The sequence below is a fragment of the Protopterus annectens genome, chromosome 4.part1 (assembly GCF_019279795.1).
Source record: "Protopterus annectens isolate FY-2018-M chromosome 4.part1, PAN1.0, whole genome shotgun sequence".
Lineage (NCBI taxonomy): Eukaryota > Metazoa > Chordata > Ceratodontiformes > Protopteridae > Protopterus > Protopterus annectens.
Window position 1 is genome coordinate 305,140,391 of NC_056734.1, and position 18,965 is coordinate 305,159,355.

Genomic DNA, 18,965 nt, shown 5'->3' on the forward strand with positions numbered 1-18,965 from the left:
AATAAAGAGGAACGTTAGTGGTTTTGCTTTAATATTTCCCAGTGACTACCACATTTATCCTTACAGCAAACCAATGCCTAATTCAATTCAGCAGAGCTTTGTATTGCTTCCCTGAAATTAAACAATTAACAGATATGTATTACTGTTTTTTGCATCCATCCTGGTGACAATACAGCTATACTGAAAGATATCCTATATTAGATATCCATAATAATTCCACAAGAAAAAATATGACTATGTGATATGAATGTCAGTTGGTTGGACATAAACTTTAACTCATCTACATCTAGCGTGAACTTATTTGGTTTCACACAACTAATTAATAGTCCTGTACAATATAGCAATATATCAAATTCCCTATTAGATGGGATCCTAGTATCAAACCCTAGCAAATACACCATCTCAGGTACAGTGTCTGACTGTTTCAGTGATTATCTTCTAGTCTATACACACATCCACATAAACAACATGTTTATAAAACAAGACACAACCTTTATTGAGGTTAACCCAAAAATCTTCATTTCTAACCTATCATCTATTAACTAGAACTTCCTAAAAATCTTTCCTTTAGATGATGCTGTAAATTAATTTAGTACAACTTTCCTGAATATCCTAGGTAGCCTTGAGCCTCCTAGAAAGAAGACAGTAAAAATAAATAATGCAATTTGGCTATCCAAAAAAGTAGAATGCCAATGCAGGATAGAGAAAAAGCATAGAAAGAATGGAAAAAATACAAAGCACCACAGTATCTTGAAAACTTCAGAAAGCTTCAAAATCCTACTAAAAAGAAAATAAAAGAAGACAAAAAACTATAATACATTTCAAAATAATAGTAAACACAATCCTAAAAAAGTCTGGACAATCATTAAAGAAATTTTGTATCTTGGCCATAAATTCAACTCTAACCCCTCTCTCAATAATTCATCAGTCAAAACCTCAATACAATTCAACTATTATTTCATAGATAGTATAGCATCTCCAACCAAGGATTCCCCAAAATCTAATCCTAACTCTGCCTAGCAACCACATATCACCACATACGCTTTCACCTTCAAACTTGTGTTTACATCCTATATAAAACTTCTCTTAAAATAAACTCAAACCATGTTCTACTGCAGCTGATTACCTTCCAAGTGAATACCTTAAAACAGCAACTGATAGCATTGCCTACCCTGTTGAAATCCTTATAAATAGGCCAATCCCAGAATCCCACATTCCATCTCATTGGAAAAAGCCACACACTATCCCCATGCAGAAAGGAGGAAATTTGACAGATATTACTAATTTTAGACCTATAGCAATCTTACCTCTCTCCTAAATACATGAAAGTGTATTCAAAAACTATCTCCTGCACAAAAAACTCCTATCCCTCACACAACATGGCTTCCATCTTTCCTGTAGTACTAACACTGCACTTCTAATCTATATAGGTGCTATAAATAAAGCTAGAGATAAAGCCAAACTAGTCTCCCTCTTATTTCTGGACTTGCCTAAAGCCTTCAACAAAATTTGTCATGGCAAATGTTTACTTCAAATGACTTCATTAGGTCTCCCTTAACCCACCCTTCTATGGTTCAAAAACTACCTGTCCAATAGGAATCAATCAGTCAAATATCACTCCATCCCTTTTCCATGCCTGCCAGTCACCACTGGTGTATCACAAGGCTCTATCCTTGGTCTTCTCCTCCTTAGCATTCTGGCTTGGAAGTGTCTGGTGGCAGTAACTACCTTATAGTCTGGGCAGAAAAGGGTAAAGCTAGTAAGCCTGTACCAGCCTTTCCAAGGTCTGTGTGTGTGTGTGTGTGTGTGTGTGTGTGTGTGTGTGTGTGTGTGTGTGTGTGTGTGTGTACACGCGTGTGTGTGTGTGTGTGTGTGTGTGTGTGTGTGTGTGTGTGTGTGTGTGTGTGTGTGTATGTGTATGTGTGTGCGTGTGTGTGTGTAAACAAATCAAATCTCAAAGAGTGCAGGTGTCAGCTACTTGAAGTAGGGACATGAAGCACACATTTCACAGAGAGAGTAGTGGAGGACTTGGCTTGGGCACTCAGCTGAGGACTTAACTCTACAGCTGTGCCAGTGGGGAGCCTTAGTAGGGACATGGGGAGAGACAGAGAGACAAACCCAAACCCCAGGCTGAATGTGTTCCCCGTGTGATCTTAAGGGAAATTGTGCTTGATGCAGCGAGCTGCATCTGGAAATAATGTGTGTATCCATGTTTGTCCCAATTGAACATCCCTCTACAGTGTCACTGGTAAGGATTCAGGCTCCTTGATTAATGGCCGAGAGAGGGGTTATCATGCCACCTGTATGGTAAGAGATTGTTTTTTGTGTTTTTTCCCCCAAAATTAATTATACTAAATCTTTTCACATTTAACTTGAGACCATTGCCCTAGTATCAGTTGTCAACATGGTCTAGCCTAAGTTGTAGCAATTGTGAATCAATGGAAAATCAAATGACAACTCCCAGTTTACAGTCATCTGCAAACTTAGATGGTCATAGACCAGGAGTGTTCACCTGAAGATCTGAGAAATAGATACCAAATAGAAGATGTCCCAACTCTGAGCCATGAGGTCCACCACTACTATCATTTTCTGCGCACCTGTGAGCTCTGTCAGTTTACCAGTTAGCTGTCTATCACACCATATAAGGATTTATATTCAGATTTCAGAAATTCATCAGTAATGCCTACATGTGTACCTCTCAGTCTCTAAAGACAAGATATTTGGACAAAGCTAAAAGTAATGGAGGAACAAAGTCCCAAAATAAGAGACAGAATATAAATATTGCTCTAATAAATTTTGAAAATTGCTGCAATAATAGTTTTGAGTTAACATGCACTTTATGAAGGATATGAAGTCTGAAACTCGTGTATTTCATTGTTTAATGACTTTAATACTCGATGGTTTGCCCAAAAAAATCAATAGGAGCAGACCAAATATATTAGGCAAAAATCTGGGCATGTCATTGGCCAGGACCAGATAATTTGTATGTACCATGTGGCTGCGATCCACTGCTTCATTAACTTTTTGATAAAGCCAGTTTTGTGAGGGTTCATGGTGAACTGACTTTCAATGACTAAATTAATGAAGTCTGAGGTAATACAGTCCATAGCTTTACACATGAGGCTAGTGAAACCAATGATTGTATAGTTACTAGGATCTGGCCCACTGCAGTTTTCACCTTTATGTCTCTCAGGCTTAAAACTGGGACTTTCTCTGATAGTGAATTTCTAATCAAGGATCCAAAGTATTTTTTTTGTACCTGAATGGGGCTCAATGACCTTTCAACTGTATGAGGGAAGCTCACATTGATCTTGAGAACCTATGACTCACAAATATTACTTTTCAAAAGTATCATATTTCTGATCATTTTGTAGCGGGTGAGTTGCTAACACCACACAGAGACTTAGTCACTTTCTATGTTCTTCTGAAGGCTCATAGTCTTAGATGCTTGTCCCAGTCCTTCACACTGTCTTTTTCAACTGCCCTACCTTAATTACATTGCTTCACATTACTTTCCTACTCCACAAGTTCTAAAACCCTCTTATTTTATCTTATCTTTCATTTTTTTCTCCTGTACTTTCACTCCTGCAGTGTTAAACTCTTCCGCATATTAACTTGTCTGCTTCTAACCCATGCATTTGCTGATCTTACTTCTCAATTTTATGTTCTGAATTATGCATGGCTTTATTGAGTCTAGTTCACATTGTGAATTGTGCATATATAAATAAGGTGTCTTGTTTCTTTAAATATCTAGTCTAGATGAAACATATATATATATATATATATATATATATATATATATATATATATATAGATATATATATATATATATAGAGAGAGAGAGCGAGAGAGAGAGATGGTTATTGTGCATTATAACTGGTGTTTTTACATTTCATGCAATATTTGCTGTCTGCAAGATATTTAGGCTGCTAGAGGTGTAACATTCCACAACAGGTAGTCTGTCATTACTGGAGTTGGGAGGTCATATCAATATTAGGGTGACAAATCACTTAGTGACATTTTTAATACCACTAGGTGCCAGTAAGGAAAACATCTGTGTGGGCTACAGGATGTGGAGCTTACTGTCAGTCTGTTTGTATTGCTTTTAACAATATCTCTGCCTTATTTTACCATTGCTGGGCTTGCCGTGTCTTTCCTGTGTCATGCTTATGTCTGCATAGATCTGCGCTATTGTAGGTTTGCAGCTTTCTTTTTCTCAGGCTTAAAATCTCAGGCTTAAATCTGTGGTCTCCTTTGTTATGGTTACTGTAATTCTAATGGGGATAAGACCCAACGTATACTCTTGATATCTGGGAGGGCTCAAGTACTTTTCAACACATAGATTGAGAAACTAAGGCATGGACTGACTATAAAGTATCCCATTCCTGATTTTTACGTAGCTCATGCGCTGGTTTCACTATACTGACAACACACCTACTTTCTGTGTTCTATTCAAGGCTTATAGTCACATACATTTGCCCCAGTCCATTTTTTTTATTTTCGACCCCCATTATATTGCTTCACAACATGTTCCTTCTCCACTCTAGAAATTATGAAATGCATTCAGTCTTTCTCTTCCACTTCTTTTCAATCTTACAGTACTAAACTCTTAAGTATATCCAGTTCTCTGCCCTTTATTGTTTATGGGCTGCTACTAGGAGTACAGTCCAGGGGAACATTGAGGAGTATAGCCCAGACTCTCAGTTCTTTCAGGGACTGTCTGGTTGTTTGCTCAAGGTCACACAGTACAGATATGAGCTTTGAAGGAATCAAACTTCATACCACAGTAACTGCAGCTCACATCCTTAACCCTCTATGTCAAGTGCCGAGCTTTCTGCACCAGCTGCCACACTGATCTCCCTTAACAGCTCAGTCTTCTGACATGCATATCTTTTGCAAACAATCCTGTTATGACTGTTCAAAATGTAGAACCACTACAGTTTGACCACTTGCTTCATTTTTTTTGTTTGCTACAACTTTTTTTACAAATGTATATTTTGGTATGTACTGCATGTATTAACATGATGTTTTTGATTTAATATGTATCCTGTTTTACTACCCACTTTTCTGATTTTTATTGCAAATGTTTCATTTCTACTACTGAAACTTTCACCATATTTTTATTTTTTTCACTCAGGCTGTAAGTTTATATTTTGTATCCTTCCTTTAGACAAAGTAAAAATTACATACACATATAATTAATGTGATCATTTTAAGTATGTAATATTTATACACAGTTTGCAGCTTGCCTAGAAGACTGGTCTGCAATCACTGTTTCCTTCTTCCCATTCTATTTGTTTTCATTTTCACTTTTTTTTAAATCAGAAATAAATCTGATTTAGTTTTTGAGTGCGTACTTATTAACATTTGCATGTTAGTGCTTCTTACCTTGTTTTGCATGATGTATAGCTCTTTTCAGTAACGTTTTCAGCAATTTATTTCTTTGCTCATTGTATCTGGATATTACAAATCCATTACAGAAAATATAATTTTCAGTCAATATAAAAATATTTTCTTTCAGAAGTAATGCTACCTTTGTCTGTGCTAATTTTATTCAGTAGAGGTCCTGTATAACAACCTTAGAATGCAAACTTAGCCAGACATGTAAGCTAACTAGACACACTCATGTAGCCATTATTGTACAGCTCTGTAAGCCAGAGGTATGAACAGATATTTCCAGAGCATTTCCTATGGCAATAGTAGAGAAACATTGCTATAATAGATGAGATTTTTGTCATTCTTGGCATGAAGAATTTTAAGTCACTAAGAGTTTGCATGCCACTGAGACTAATAACCGTAAAACCTGCTTTACCTTTCAGAGGAATGGTATGAAATTTACCCTGAGAATTTCCAATATGTGAAAATGTCATTAAAACATATGTCATCATTTAGCACATCTGCAGCAGGATGGGAGAGGCAGCATATAATTATCATATCATGCCTGCAAGAGCTCATTGTATGACTATTTACTGAATCGGTATCAGTGTTCCTTCCTGGTGCTCTAACAATATATAGGATGGCTTTCAAATGTTTATGGATATATATGTTCTTACTTCTAGACATACTTCAAAACTCTTACGGCCAAAAAACAGGTAAATTAAATAAATATATATAGCTTCACTGCTTGTTTGCAAAGATTGTTTTGTCAAGTACTTAACTCTTTTCATGGAACTTCACTCTAGTGCATTAAATTCTGTCACAATGGGATATGTCTGCATTTGTGTTATAGGGCAATTTAATGAAACAATGAATTATATTTGTGTACCATCATATACAGACGTTTAGTGAAAATAATTTTATTTTGCTGCAATATATATAATCTACTGTAACAACAATAGCACAGACATGTTAGTGTGTAATAGTTAAATATCTGAAGTGTGAAACATTGCTGAAACCAAGATACCACCACAATGACAATTATATCATTTTTTTTTTAATTATACTATTTGCTTTTAGATAAATAAATAACAAATCAACATAATTTTAACATGAAAGTCATTCAGGTCAATATTACTCTTGAAGCAATTGTGCCAACAATAGTTCTTCTTGTTAAAATTGTATGGCTTTAGGTATTACATCAAACAGAAAAGGATTAGCTTTTATATGATTCTGCTGTTTGATAATAAGAATAAAGATTGGATGGGTAGCTATCACAAAAATTGCTTCAGAAAGTATTGCACTGATAGTCTTTTCAAGAAAACAGCACTGAAGTTTTCATAACGTAGCTGTACTGAGAACAGTAATCAGATGCTTAGCTAGGCTGGGGACAAGGACGTAGCTGTCTTGGGCACAAGGTGTTAAGATGGATGATCGGAAGACACTGATTGGGCAGTAGTGCACTGCTGTTATTCAGAAATTAATGCCGATTTTTTGTATTTTTGGCCAGGGCTAAAGCGTTTTATCACTTTGTGTGTTATATAAGATGTAGTCAGCTGTTTTCTACAAATGCAACAGGTAATTTGCTACAGTTTTTTTTTTTTTAAAGAAAGAGCATTTATTTCTGTCCTCAAGTAAAAGAAAACCTTTTTACTTTTTGAGGGGTCCTTAAGCTTGGGGATCACCACAGGGTGCCAGAATAGGTAGCTATGACTCTAATAGTAACCAGTAAGGTAAAGACCATGCTGATAATATAAGGAAAGTCTAAATGATAGTGAAAACAAGAATCTCAGGTACATACAACCATGCAAGTTTGTATATTTTCTGTTCTCTTAATTGATGCGTTTTGTTTTAATACTTTTTAATATGGCAGTTTTGTTCTCTCAGCAGATCAGTGTAAATATCGATTTTTGTACATGAAGAAATGTCGATTTGTGTTCTTTAATAAATGTCAACTTTTGTATATGAATAACTGAATAAAGGTAGATTGTTGTACGGTGCGGCTAAATAAGGCATCCCCTGATAATAAGCCCTAATGCACATTTTGTCGGGAGAAAAAATAAAGAATATAAGACCCGGTCTTATTTTCGGGGAGCACACACACACACACACACACACACACACACACACACACACACACACACACACACACACACACACACACACACACACACACACACACACATCATATGCATATATCCATGCAGTGTCTGCATATGTGTGTGAGCATATAACTATATGTATACACATATACATACATGCATACATACATGCACACACTCAGGCACATGTTCTAACAGATATACAGTGGATATAAAATGGTACTCACCCCTGTTAAAATGCCAGGTTTTTGTGATATAAAAAAATGAGACCAGAATAAATAATTTTAAAACTTTTCCCACCTTTAATGTGACCTATAACCTGTACAATTCATTTGAAAAACAAACAAATCTGTTAGGGGAAAAAGTATAAAAAATAGAAAATGTACAATAAGCTGGTTGCATAAGTGCGTGCAGCCTTAAACTAATAGTTTGTTGAAGCACCTTTTGCTTTAATTGCAGCATTCAGTCTTCTTAGGTAGGAGTCTATCAGCATGACACATCTTGACTTGGCAATATTTGCCCACTCTTCCTTGCAAAAGCGCTCCAAATCTGTCAGATTGCGAGGGCATCTCTTGTGCACAACCCTCTTCAGATCACCCCACAGATTTTCTATTGGATTTAGGTCTGGGCTCTGGTTGGGCCATTCCAAAACTTTAAGTTTCTTCTAGTGAAGCTATTTTTTGATTTGGATGTATGCTTGGGGTCATTGTCATGTTGAAAGGTGAAATTATGTGTTCCTATTAAATGATTGAAGATGCATTCTTTTGAATGTGTCTTGATCGAACTTGAAAGCATGAAAAGGCAAAATAGCAAAATGGCATATAAGCAAATTCTTTCCCTGGGTAAGAAATAACTTAGCCACTTCCATTATTTTGCCATTTTTGTGACTGTAGTGCGATCTATAAGTGGGGGGGTTGTGGGTGCGCCCCACTTTATGTAATGTTTTAATTTTTTTTTTTTTTATGGAACAGCCAATCACTCTTCTAAGCGTTCAGGATTGTAAGCTTTTGGTTACATAGGTTTGATAAATCATAGTTCACTTTCTTAAGCATTCAATGATTTAACATAGACCCAAAATTCCTCTTCATCTTCAGCTTTCTAGCAGATGCCTGAGGGTTTTGGGCCAAATGTGACTGGTATTTGGAACTGTTCATAGTTCCCTCCAAATTGACCAAAGCCCCAGTTTCAGCTGAAGAAAACCAACCCCAAAGCATGATACTGCCACCATCATACTTCACCGTGGGGGTGGTGCTCTTTTGGTGATGCAAAGTGTCGTTTTTGCCCCAAACGTACCTTATGGAATTGTAGCCAAAAAGTTCAACATTGGTCTCATCAGACCATGACACATTTTCCCACATGCTTTTGGGAGACTTGATGTATTGTTTTGCAAATTTTAGCTGGGCCTGGATGCTTTTCTGTGTAAGAAAAGGCTTCCATCTTGCAACCCTACCCCATAGGCCAGACATATGGAGAATACAGGAGATTGTTGTCACATATAGTACACAACCAGTACTTGCCAGAAATTTTTGCAGTTCCTTCAGTGTTGCTGTAGGTCTCTTGGCTGCCTCCCTGACCAGTTTTCATCTTGTCTTTTCATCAATTTTGGAGGGACATCCAATTCTTTGCAACATCACTGTTGTCCCATATTTTCTCCATTTTTTGATGACTGACTTCACTGTGTTCCATGGTATATCTAATCCTGTGGAAATTTTTTTTGCACCCTTCTCCTGACTGATACCTTTCAACAATGAGATCCCTTTGATGCTTTGCAAGCTCTTTGTGAACCATGGCTTTTGCTGCAGCAGGCAACTGAGTAAATGTCAGGAAAATCCTACTAGGACAGCTGAACTTTATTTGGGGTTAATTAGAGTCTCTTTAATTGATGACAGGTGTGTAGCCAAGAAGACCGAATGCTGTAATTAAAGCAAAAGGTGCTTCAACAAAGTATTAGTTTAAGGGTGTGGACACTTATGCAACCAGCTTATTGTACATTTTTTTATTTTTTATATTTTTCCACTAGCAGATTTGTTTTTCAATTGAATTGTACAGGTTATAGGTCACATTAAAGGTGGGAAAAGTTTTGAAATGTTTTATTGTGGTCTCATTTTTTATATCACAAAAACCTGGCATTTTAACAGGGGTGTGTACACTTTTTATATCCACTGTATGAAGCAATTAAATTTAATTTGTTACTCTGGTGATTGTTATACCCCTATACCAAATGTTTGTTCGATAGTTTTATTACACAAGCTTTCTAGTTATATGGGTTTTTAAGGCATTTTTATATTTCAAGGAATGTTAAAACAAACAGGTTTCACTTTCCAAAGGTGATTGAACAGAACAATATTTTAGAAACATGTTAATGTCACCAGATAAATTTATTGAGTCCAGATGTAAACTACTAGCCAATGCAATGTTCATATCAGGAAGTGTCTTAAGCTATGACAAAGAAACATATGCCAAAGGAGAGGTAATTTATATGGCAGTGCTTTGCTGTCTTATAAGAGGCTAGAGCCTCATTACAGAAGTACTCCTTGAATGTGATTGCATGATTCTGCAGTGTCTGACATCTTTGGTAAACGTTCCCTTTACAGAATAAAGCTACAGAAATATCCATAATGTTATGCCTAAATGATTTGCTCACTCATTTGCGGCTTCATGGAAAAAATAAATAAAACTCACATGAAATTGATATAAATGATCAATATCAGTTTTACAGAGGCAATGGATAACTAACGCAACCTAATGCATGTCACCAAATGGTATGTGGCCATAAATACTGAGGAAAAACTGACTATGGCCTGTTCCCTGTTGGCCTTTTGTACTATGTACAGAATATTTGTAAATATATAAATATGTATTGACTATTTGTAAATGTGTACATTTGTATACAACCTCTGCTCATGAAATGGAGTTACAGTGCATATGTAATCAAAATTTGGAAGTACTGGAGGTAACTTTGGAACAAGCCAAGAAATAATTTCCATATAAATGAAATATTATTATCAACAATGAAAAGAGTAAAATGTGTTTGATCGTGCTGAGCATGTTACTGTAGAAACTGAGAACATGATGACGTTCTGTAACAGAGAAGTCATATAAAGAGTGAATCAGCTCTGCATAATACTAAAAATAGTTACTTCAATATAGGTAAACACGTCAGTACTGAAATGTTTTACGTTATTCAATTTGTGCTGTGAAGTGCTTTCTGGAGGATTTGTCAGCACTGCTCTAGGAGCACCAATTGTTTCAGGTGCAATGAGCAAGTAAGCAGGAGATGTTAGTCTTAGCTATGTGAGTTATTCTGGCATCCCCAGGAGATGTGGCTACAACTTGTGGCAATTTTATGAAGTACCATTTAACTGAATGCTTCAAAAGGTAGAGCCGGACTAAAGAAGATTTACTGATCCTCAATAATTAGGGTTTTTTGTGGGTAATAAATGAAATAAGATGGTGCATGAAACAAAGGATTCACTTGAATGAAGACAGAATGAAAATATGTAAAGGAAGATTGCCAGAGATGAAATGACTTAAGATGCTTAAATAAAGCACACTCTGGATATCATCTTCTTGTAACGTATGAGACCATGCAGTTTATCACACAAACTGTGTTTCTGCATTGTATAAGGTGAGAAATGCTAAGAATAAAGAATCATGACTTAGTGAGAGTCTATGCCTGAGGCCATGAAACAATCAGCCACCTTCACTGCATGATATCTTAATAATACTGCCATTGCTTAAAATAACAATAAATTCCAGCATTAGGAAACAAGTTTTTCCACGGCGTTAGTGTTTGAATGATGACGTGGTGATTCCAATGGATGTCACTTCAATATTTCTTAAAATAGACAGAGGGTAATTAAAAAGGGCAGAAGAATTAAAACAGCAAGATAATGATTCCACTGAAGAATAAATGTAACCTATATGTATTTTCTTTACTATTGCATTACAGCCGAGTGCACTTCCAGGTGTTTCTGCAGATACCTCTTACTGCACCTCTAGGCATCAAGTATTGCTTGTTTATATTTGCGTTAATAATTCCCAAACTATACTACATGCAAGGTATCAGAATATTTTATCTTGAAGCATACATGATGTCAACTACAATTAATAGTTAGTGATTAGTGATAAAGAGTTCCAGCTTTTGGCTACATAGTAGGAGTAGAGGCTTTGTCTGAAGTATTTATTAGGTATATGGGTGGAGAGAAGTTATTTATCCTCTGACTGAAGATGCCTGTTGGGGAGGTAGCTGTGAAGAATGGTGTTAAGGAGAGGACAAGTGGGTGGTTTATATATATTTATTTATTTTATTTTATTTATTTTATTTTACATTTGTTAACCGGGCTAGTCCAACTGGATACATGTCCATTTTCAGTGGAGGCCCGAGGAGAAAAGCTCCACTATCTAATGCAAAGTAATAAAAGTACATTCAGTGTACATAGGCAGTTTAAAACACAACTAAAACAGGCATTCAAAATACATAGGGAATTTAAGACACATCAAAAAACAGGCATTTAGGCAAGTTTTACAGTAAGAGAATACATAAAATATAAAATTTCTTCAGTACAGGTATATACATTAAAGACATCAGTATTTAAGTAGATTGAATGCTAAAAGAAGAGTAAGTAGAAAATAATGGTTCGTAGTTCATAGAGTCACTTTCATTGGTAGAAATGAAAAGAGATGGAAAAATAGAGTTTGGCAGACAGTGCAGAGGGTGCTGGAGACGGTAGGAGGTCTGTGCTCAGCTAGGGAAATTGCACGAGCAAAGCCAGTGATTGGTTAGAAAATGTTTTAGTTGAGTTTTAAATAGTGTGGAAGAAGTTTGGGCTATAAGGTCAGGAGGAAGTTGATTCCAAACTTTACCAACTGAGTTGGAAAATATAGAGTCACCTGCTGTATTCTTTGCTAGAAAAGTTTGAATCAGTAATTTATTGGAGGATCGTAGGGTTTTTAGGTTATTATAGGGTTTTATCAGAGTAGAGAGCATTGGTATATTTTCCAGGTGGTGAAGGGCTTTATGGGCAATTGTAAGTTGGTAGTATTGAATTAGGTGAGGTAACTCAAGCCACCCTAGGTTATGGAGGTTCAGGCAGTGATGTGTTTTATATGGAGAGGCAGTGGCAAATTTGGCAATGTTGCAGTAGGCTGTTGTAAGCCTATTGATGTTATGTTTAGAAAGATTAGTATAAATGGGGGATGCATATAGTAGAGTAGAGAGAAGATATGTTCTGGCTATGGTAGTTCTTGCTTCAGGTGTTAAGAAAGATTTGATTCTGTAGAGAGAACCTAATTTTCTATTAGTAGCTTTTATGATAGAGTTTATATGTACATCAAATTTTAGTAGGTTGTCAATAGTAACTCCTAGAAGTTTGGTTGTTTGGTCGGGAGAGATAATGGTGCCATTGTTAGAAGTGAGTGTGAAACTAATAGGGGGAGACAGGTGTGTGGGTGAAAAGAGGAGAAGTTTAGTTTTCTTAGGGTTTAAGAGAAGGCAGTGATTGGAGAACCATTGTTCAATGGTGGTAAAAGTTTTTGAGTAAGTGAGTGGAGGTCAGCTTGGGTTGTGGCAGAGCAGATGATGGTGGTGTCATCGGCGTACTGAATGCAAGGAGTTAGTGGGGTGGCAAGATTCAGGTCGTTAATAAAGATGGAAAATAAAAGAGGACCTAAGATCGAGCCCTGAGGTACTCCTAAAGTGGTGGGGAGAAGAGCCAAAGGAGTAGGAAATTGCAGAGAGGAAACAATCAGTCAGGTGTTTAAACAGCAGGTAAGTTAAAACTGATAGTATAACTATTAAGAAGTTTTAGGGTATGTTATAGGCAGAGCTATGGTAGGTAGGTTAAGATCGGGATAGTGTGGGCAGGGGAGAGGAATGGAGAATATACTAGAGTACAGATCCAGGTAGTAGGCTGAAAACAGTAAGTTGGGCAAAGATTCAGAGGAGGAGGAATGCGAAGTGTAAAGGGCCACGTAGAAGGCAAAGTTATAGAAGCAGATATGTACAGGAAAAAATAAGATAGAGATAGGAATAGTAGTAGGAAATTCAGTAGAACTCAAAGGAGGAAAGATAGGAATACTAGTGATAGTAATAACAGAGTAGGAATGAGGGTCTGGTCAGCAAGATATAGGGGACTGTCGCTGGCTGCTGGTAATCCTGGGCAGGTAGGTAGGCTAGGTACAGAGGTTAAGTAATCAGGGACAAATATATAGCATAGACCTACTTAGGCAGTGTTTCTTTTTAATATCAGTTGTTTCCCGACATGAGTAGCAATAAGTTGTAAGTTAGGTAATGAAGAGGTTCAAGCCACTTTAGTGTCGGAAGTGACATACAGTGATGGGTGTAATGAGTTGTACTAGTTGCATGTTTCACAGTTTTATTGTAACATACTTCAAATGTTGTTTTTAGAGAGGTTTGTATGTTGGTAAGGATTGTTTTGTGTGGGAGACTTACTTCAATTTCTGTATGTTCAGTTTGAGGACTTGAAATTTAGTTTTATTTTGACTCTGTGTTTTTGAGATGAAAAGGATAAGTTTAGTTTTCTTAGGCTTAAGAGGAAGTTTTCTGTTCCAGAGCCAAGTCTCAACAGAATTAAATGCTTCTTGTGTTATCTATTGAAGGTGTAACTGGTTATTAGCTAAGTATAAGTGTGGAGTTAGCTGCATACTGAGTAAGGGAGTCTTTATAGAGAGATGTGTGAAGATTGTTGATAAAGATGTTAAAGAGGAGGGGGCCATGAATAATGACTTGAGGAATGCCTGCGATGTGTTGCAGTTATATAGAGGGAAAGCCTTGCCATTTCTCAGATTGCTGGCTCTTAGGTTCATAGGTTCATAGGTTTATACTAGGCTATCTGCCCTAAGGCATTTATAAGCCTAGCCCAAATTTTTGTGGCTTACGCCACCCCTTATATGAAAAAATACTGTGCCAATTAGTTTGTTGTGCCTCTGTCCAGCAGTGACACAGAGATGATTCCCGGGGTAAACCTACGATCTCCCATCCACAGGTCTAGATTTCTCTTGAACAGAGTCAGCGAGGTGCTCTGCCTCACATGGACCAGGATTTTATTCCACAGCATAGGGAGTCTCTGAGTGATAAATCTATCCCTCCAGCACGTCCTATTTATATCCGTGCTAAGGTTTAAGTCGCTTGCTCTAGTGGTTTTGGTGGATTTGGATTTTTTGAGGTGGAGCATGTCCATTAATTCCGGGTTGGACATGGCCTTGTATGTCAGGCACATGTCACCTCTGAGCAGACGGTATGCGACTGAATAAGTAGCCATTGACCCAGATGAGTATAGGATGTGATAGACCAGCGATGGATGGTTGGTGTCGGAGTTTAGAGTGAGGGACAGTATCAAAAGGCACCGACAGGTCAATGAATAAAGAGGAAACAAGTGTGACTTAGTTTCTAGCTTTATTTACAGTGTCAGCAAAGGATAATAAGAAACAGGTTGTACTACAGGCAGACCAAAAGTCATGTTGAGTACAGGTTAGGTGTTGGTTGTAAGGGAGGTAATAAAGAAGTCGTTTGTGGATATATTTTTCTAAAAGTTTGAGAAAGGGGACAGTGTTTCTGTACATTTAATGTTTGATACATCTGTTGAGTTACCTCCTTTGTGTAAGGGAGTGATACAGGACTTTTTCCATAGGATAAGAACATAGATTTCAAGTATAGATCTATTACCGAGGATGTTCACATGGTGAGCTTTGGCTGATGCAACTAGTGTAAGGTATTCTTGTGGGAGGTTTTCAGCAAAAGTGGAGCAGGCTTTGAGTTTAATTATTAGTTTTTTATAATGGTAGTGGGGATAGGTTGAAGTGTAAAAGAGGGAGAATTAGTAGAGATAGCTTGTTTGGATTCAAGTAGACAGAGGTTGGAGGCAACTTTCTAGAAATGCTGGGTGAGGTGGAGATAGGCCAAGTGCGTTAGAAAAGATTTGAAGGGATGGACAGTGAGTTTGTGGGTAAGATGGCGATGCTTTCAATAAAGTAAGTATTGAATATGGTTGAGATTTTCTACCTAAGGCTATTAGGAGATGGACTTTTCTTTTATCCCAGATTTACTAGTGAAGTAAGTGTGGATCAGAATTACTTGGAATTATGTATGTGGTTGGTTTGTGTTAGTGAATAGAATTGTTTTTATTTATTTATCAATTAACCTGGTGTCTGATATGGTAAAGAAGCAAGGTTGTTTACTTGTTTCTTATCCGTATAAGAAAGAGGCAACTCATACTTTGCAAGCACCAGGAAATATTCATTATCATCTCTATTTTTCCCAAACTGTTTTTCAGCTGTGAGTTTTACATTTCTATAAAGATATCTCAGATGAAACCAAGCAGATTTTTACATTTGCATACTATTGAGCCTATTTGCTTGGTTTTGGTTTAGCACTCTCTTTGAAGAATCTTTTAATTGCTCTTTTAGCAGTCTTAGGTTTCCTGCTTTGGAGCAACAACAGATCTTGTAATTACTTTTTCACATCTTAAGAATAGCTGCTATAGTTCTCAGCAGAGACAGAAAATCATATATTACACTTCCATTACAAATTATACTTTTTCTTTTTATAGTAACAGAAAAATGTCACAAGTTCTCACATAATTTCATGCTGCAGAGAAGACACATATCACAGATTCAATCACATATCTTTAGTTTAACTGTTACAAATTTTTCCAGACTTAAATGCAGTTCATGTATTTTATTATAATTTGATTCAGAAAAATCATGGCATATTTATAAATAAAACTCATGCCCAGATCCAGCTCGAAACATTCCTCTTACAGGATTATAGATCTAGACATTTGTTCCCTTGTAATGTAGCCCAAATTTGATATCCATGAAAGTAAAAAAAAACAGCAATCTTTTAAAAAACAAATATGCAGATAATTTGGAGACTCACAAAAATATTATAGTTTTGTAGGTTCAGAGGTGGTTACTAGGCTATTGGTCCAGGACACATTAGAAGTCTAGCCATGCTTACCCCAAATTTATCAAAACATTTTTACATGTGACAATACTCCAGTACTCCAAGTAATTTTATTGTTATGATGTAGGCTTGTACAATGATTTTTGGATTTACATGCAGACTGTTCTCTTTCTTCTGATGTATCAGAATGGCTTTCTGTTGTACAGTTCAGTTTATTAGGATATTGTTTTACTTAATGTTACTGTAATTTTTTTGTTCACAAAGTTCAGCTTTCCATAGATTTAGAATTGCACTTCTTCCTGTTTTCTCATCATCATGCTAGCTGTTTTCATGATGCAATGTCAAGTCATTCCTGCTCTAGAATGCTAGATCTTTTCTTTCCCCTGATTTTTTAAGAAAGTAAGTAAATATCACAACAGCAATGCACATGATCTAATGCTGTATATCAGCTTGACAACAAAGAAAAGACAGATTTTGTATAAACTTGCATTTTCAGGACAAAACAACTACTCATGTCTGGCATTATAAACCCACTGTAATCTTCAGTGACTTACCCCCAAAATCAAATATTTTACAAGGCAAGAAAAGGACAAAAAATGAGGTAAAATCAGAGGCATTCTGGAAAAATCATGGTTAGCTAGAGATGATTCAGTAGAATTAGATAAAACTGTGGCATATGAGATTCATAGATCTGTATTGTATGTGCTGGGCTTTCATAATCATGTAATAGAAGCAACCTTTACATTTCTTTGCACATAACCTCTGCCACTTCATGTTTGAAGAGCGAATTAACTGACAATCTTTAACTCCATGGAAAATGAAAAATAATAAAAAATAAACTGCCAGCACTGAAAAGCTTCTCTTAATATGTCTTCCTCTCTCTTGTTAAGTTACTGATGTTTCCAAACCGTAACGTGATATCAGCATGTCAGAAGGGAAGCAGAACTTCTGCAGAGGGATCACTGAAAGAAGAGCATATTACAGTTGTGGAGGACACTTTCACAATGATATTTTTATTTAAAGAAAGATGAGAATGAGGAATTAAATGACAAAAAATGCAGCCAAGTTAAGAAGCTAGCTAACAAACTCATTTATAAAGCAGATAAGCTAGTCTGATTATGTGCACTTAATCTTTAAGCATTCACAGGCTGCATCTATCCATTATGGATATAGGTACTAAGCCAGGGACAAATTTCCCATGCATTGGTCCAAGTTATATTTGAATATGGTTAGGGATAAGCTTTGTTTTGCTTCACATGAATGGGCATTTTTTTTCCCTGTAAGTCTCTCACCTTAATTAGCAAAGTCTTACCAATGGATGTTCTGTGCACTGTCAGTTGAATAGGTTTAGTGCGAAAATTTAATGATGGAGACAGTTTTGGCACAATATATTGTACTGTATTGTATGAGATGGCTGTGAATCTTTCAAGGATTTCACCCTCTTCTTCACTGTAGTGTGACTGTGGAATTAATTTTTATACTTTTGGGGGTGTGAGAAGCTTATCCCCCACATCAGGTATGCAGGGTGGCTTTTCTCCCAGCAAGAGATGATTTATTTGTGTATTTTTAAGTTTTTGACTCATCGCTTTCAGTACTTAATTTTCAATAAATGGTGAGCCAAGAAAAAAGATTATTGACAGCTTATAGGTAAACCATTAGCAAAAGTGAAATGAAAGATTAGGAGATAAAAGCTGTAAAAAGCTAAGTAGGACAGTGACTGGTTGAATGCCTCCCTTAACTGTACATACTATAGATAATATCACTTTGATTTATAATTGTAAATAGCATAAAATGACTTGCCTTTGCCTTGTTATTGTACTATGTACAACATTGTATGTTCTTTATTCCATGTATATAATTCTTTTTGTGTCTTGGACCGTGATGCCTGGCTTATGGTTGAAAAGGGTCTGTTCACCAGTCCACTCACCCACTTATCAAACTGAAACAAATAGATAAAAATAAATAAATAATCAAAGAATATCTATAGATAGAACATAAATAAATAATCAGTGAATATCTATAATCCAAACCATTTCTACTGCTACCTTATTATGCAAGATTACATGATCCTGAAACAAGAAACCTAAGAGCATAATACAAAATTTGGCCAAAAATTAGGTAATAAAAACAGTAACCTTCTAAGCTGTGGTTTTATCTTCATATGCCTATCAGTATAAGTGATATTTCAGACATACTTCACAGGATCAGCATCCCCATTTGTCATAGACACTGTTCAAATCTCTCAGTGTACATACTGTTTTATGCTTTACGTCTACAATAATTACAGATATTTGGATTTCATTTACAACTTTTATTAGCACAAACACTGATAGACATTTACTAAACCTAAACAAAGCAATAGTCTTACAACGAAAACAGACTTAGCATTAAAACTTCTCTACCTTTGAAACTCACATTCGTTGAAACAGCATTGAAACTCGCATTCAAAGAAAATGCATCTGGCCAGTGGCAGGTTAAGTTTACCTTTGGACTGTTTTCAAATCATAGGCCCTTGCACGCATTTTTTAGGGCCATGCAAACGTTCTTTGATTCACCTTACT

The 18,965-nt window shown here is 36.3% G+C and overlaps 1 protein-coding gene across 1 annotated transcript in view; it reads left to right on the forward strand.

Annotated features, from left to right (window-relative positions):
- Positions 1-5,981: 5,981 nt before the first annotated feature.
- The window catches only part of LOC122800838 (neurogenic locus Notch protein-like), a gene marked incomplete in the record, with an annotated part of 809,298 nt that continues 796,314 nt past the window's right edge, over positions 5,982-18,965 (forward strand). The window contains 1 exon segment of the mRNA XM_044070145.1: positions 5,982-6,092. Coding sequence (XP_043926080.1) covers positions 6,017-6,092 — 76 coding nt within the window.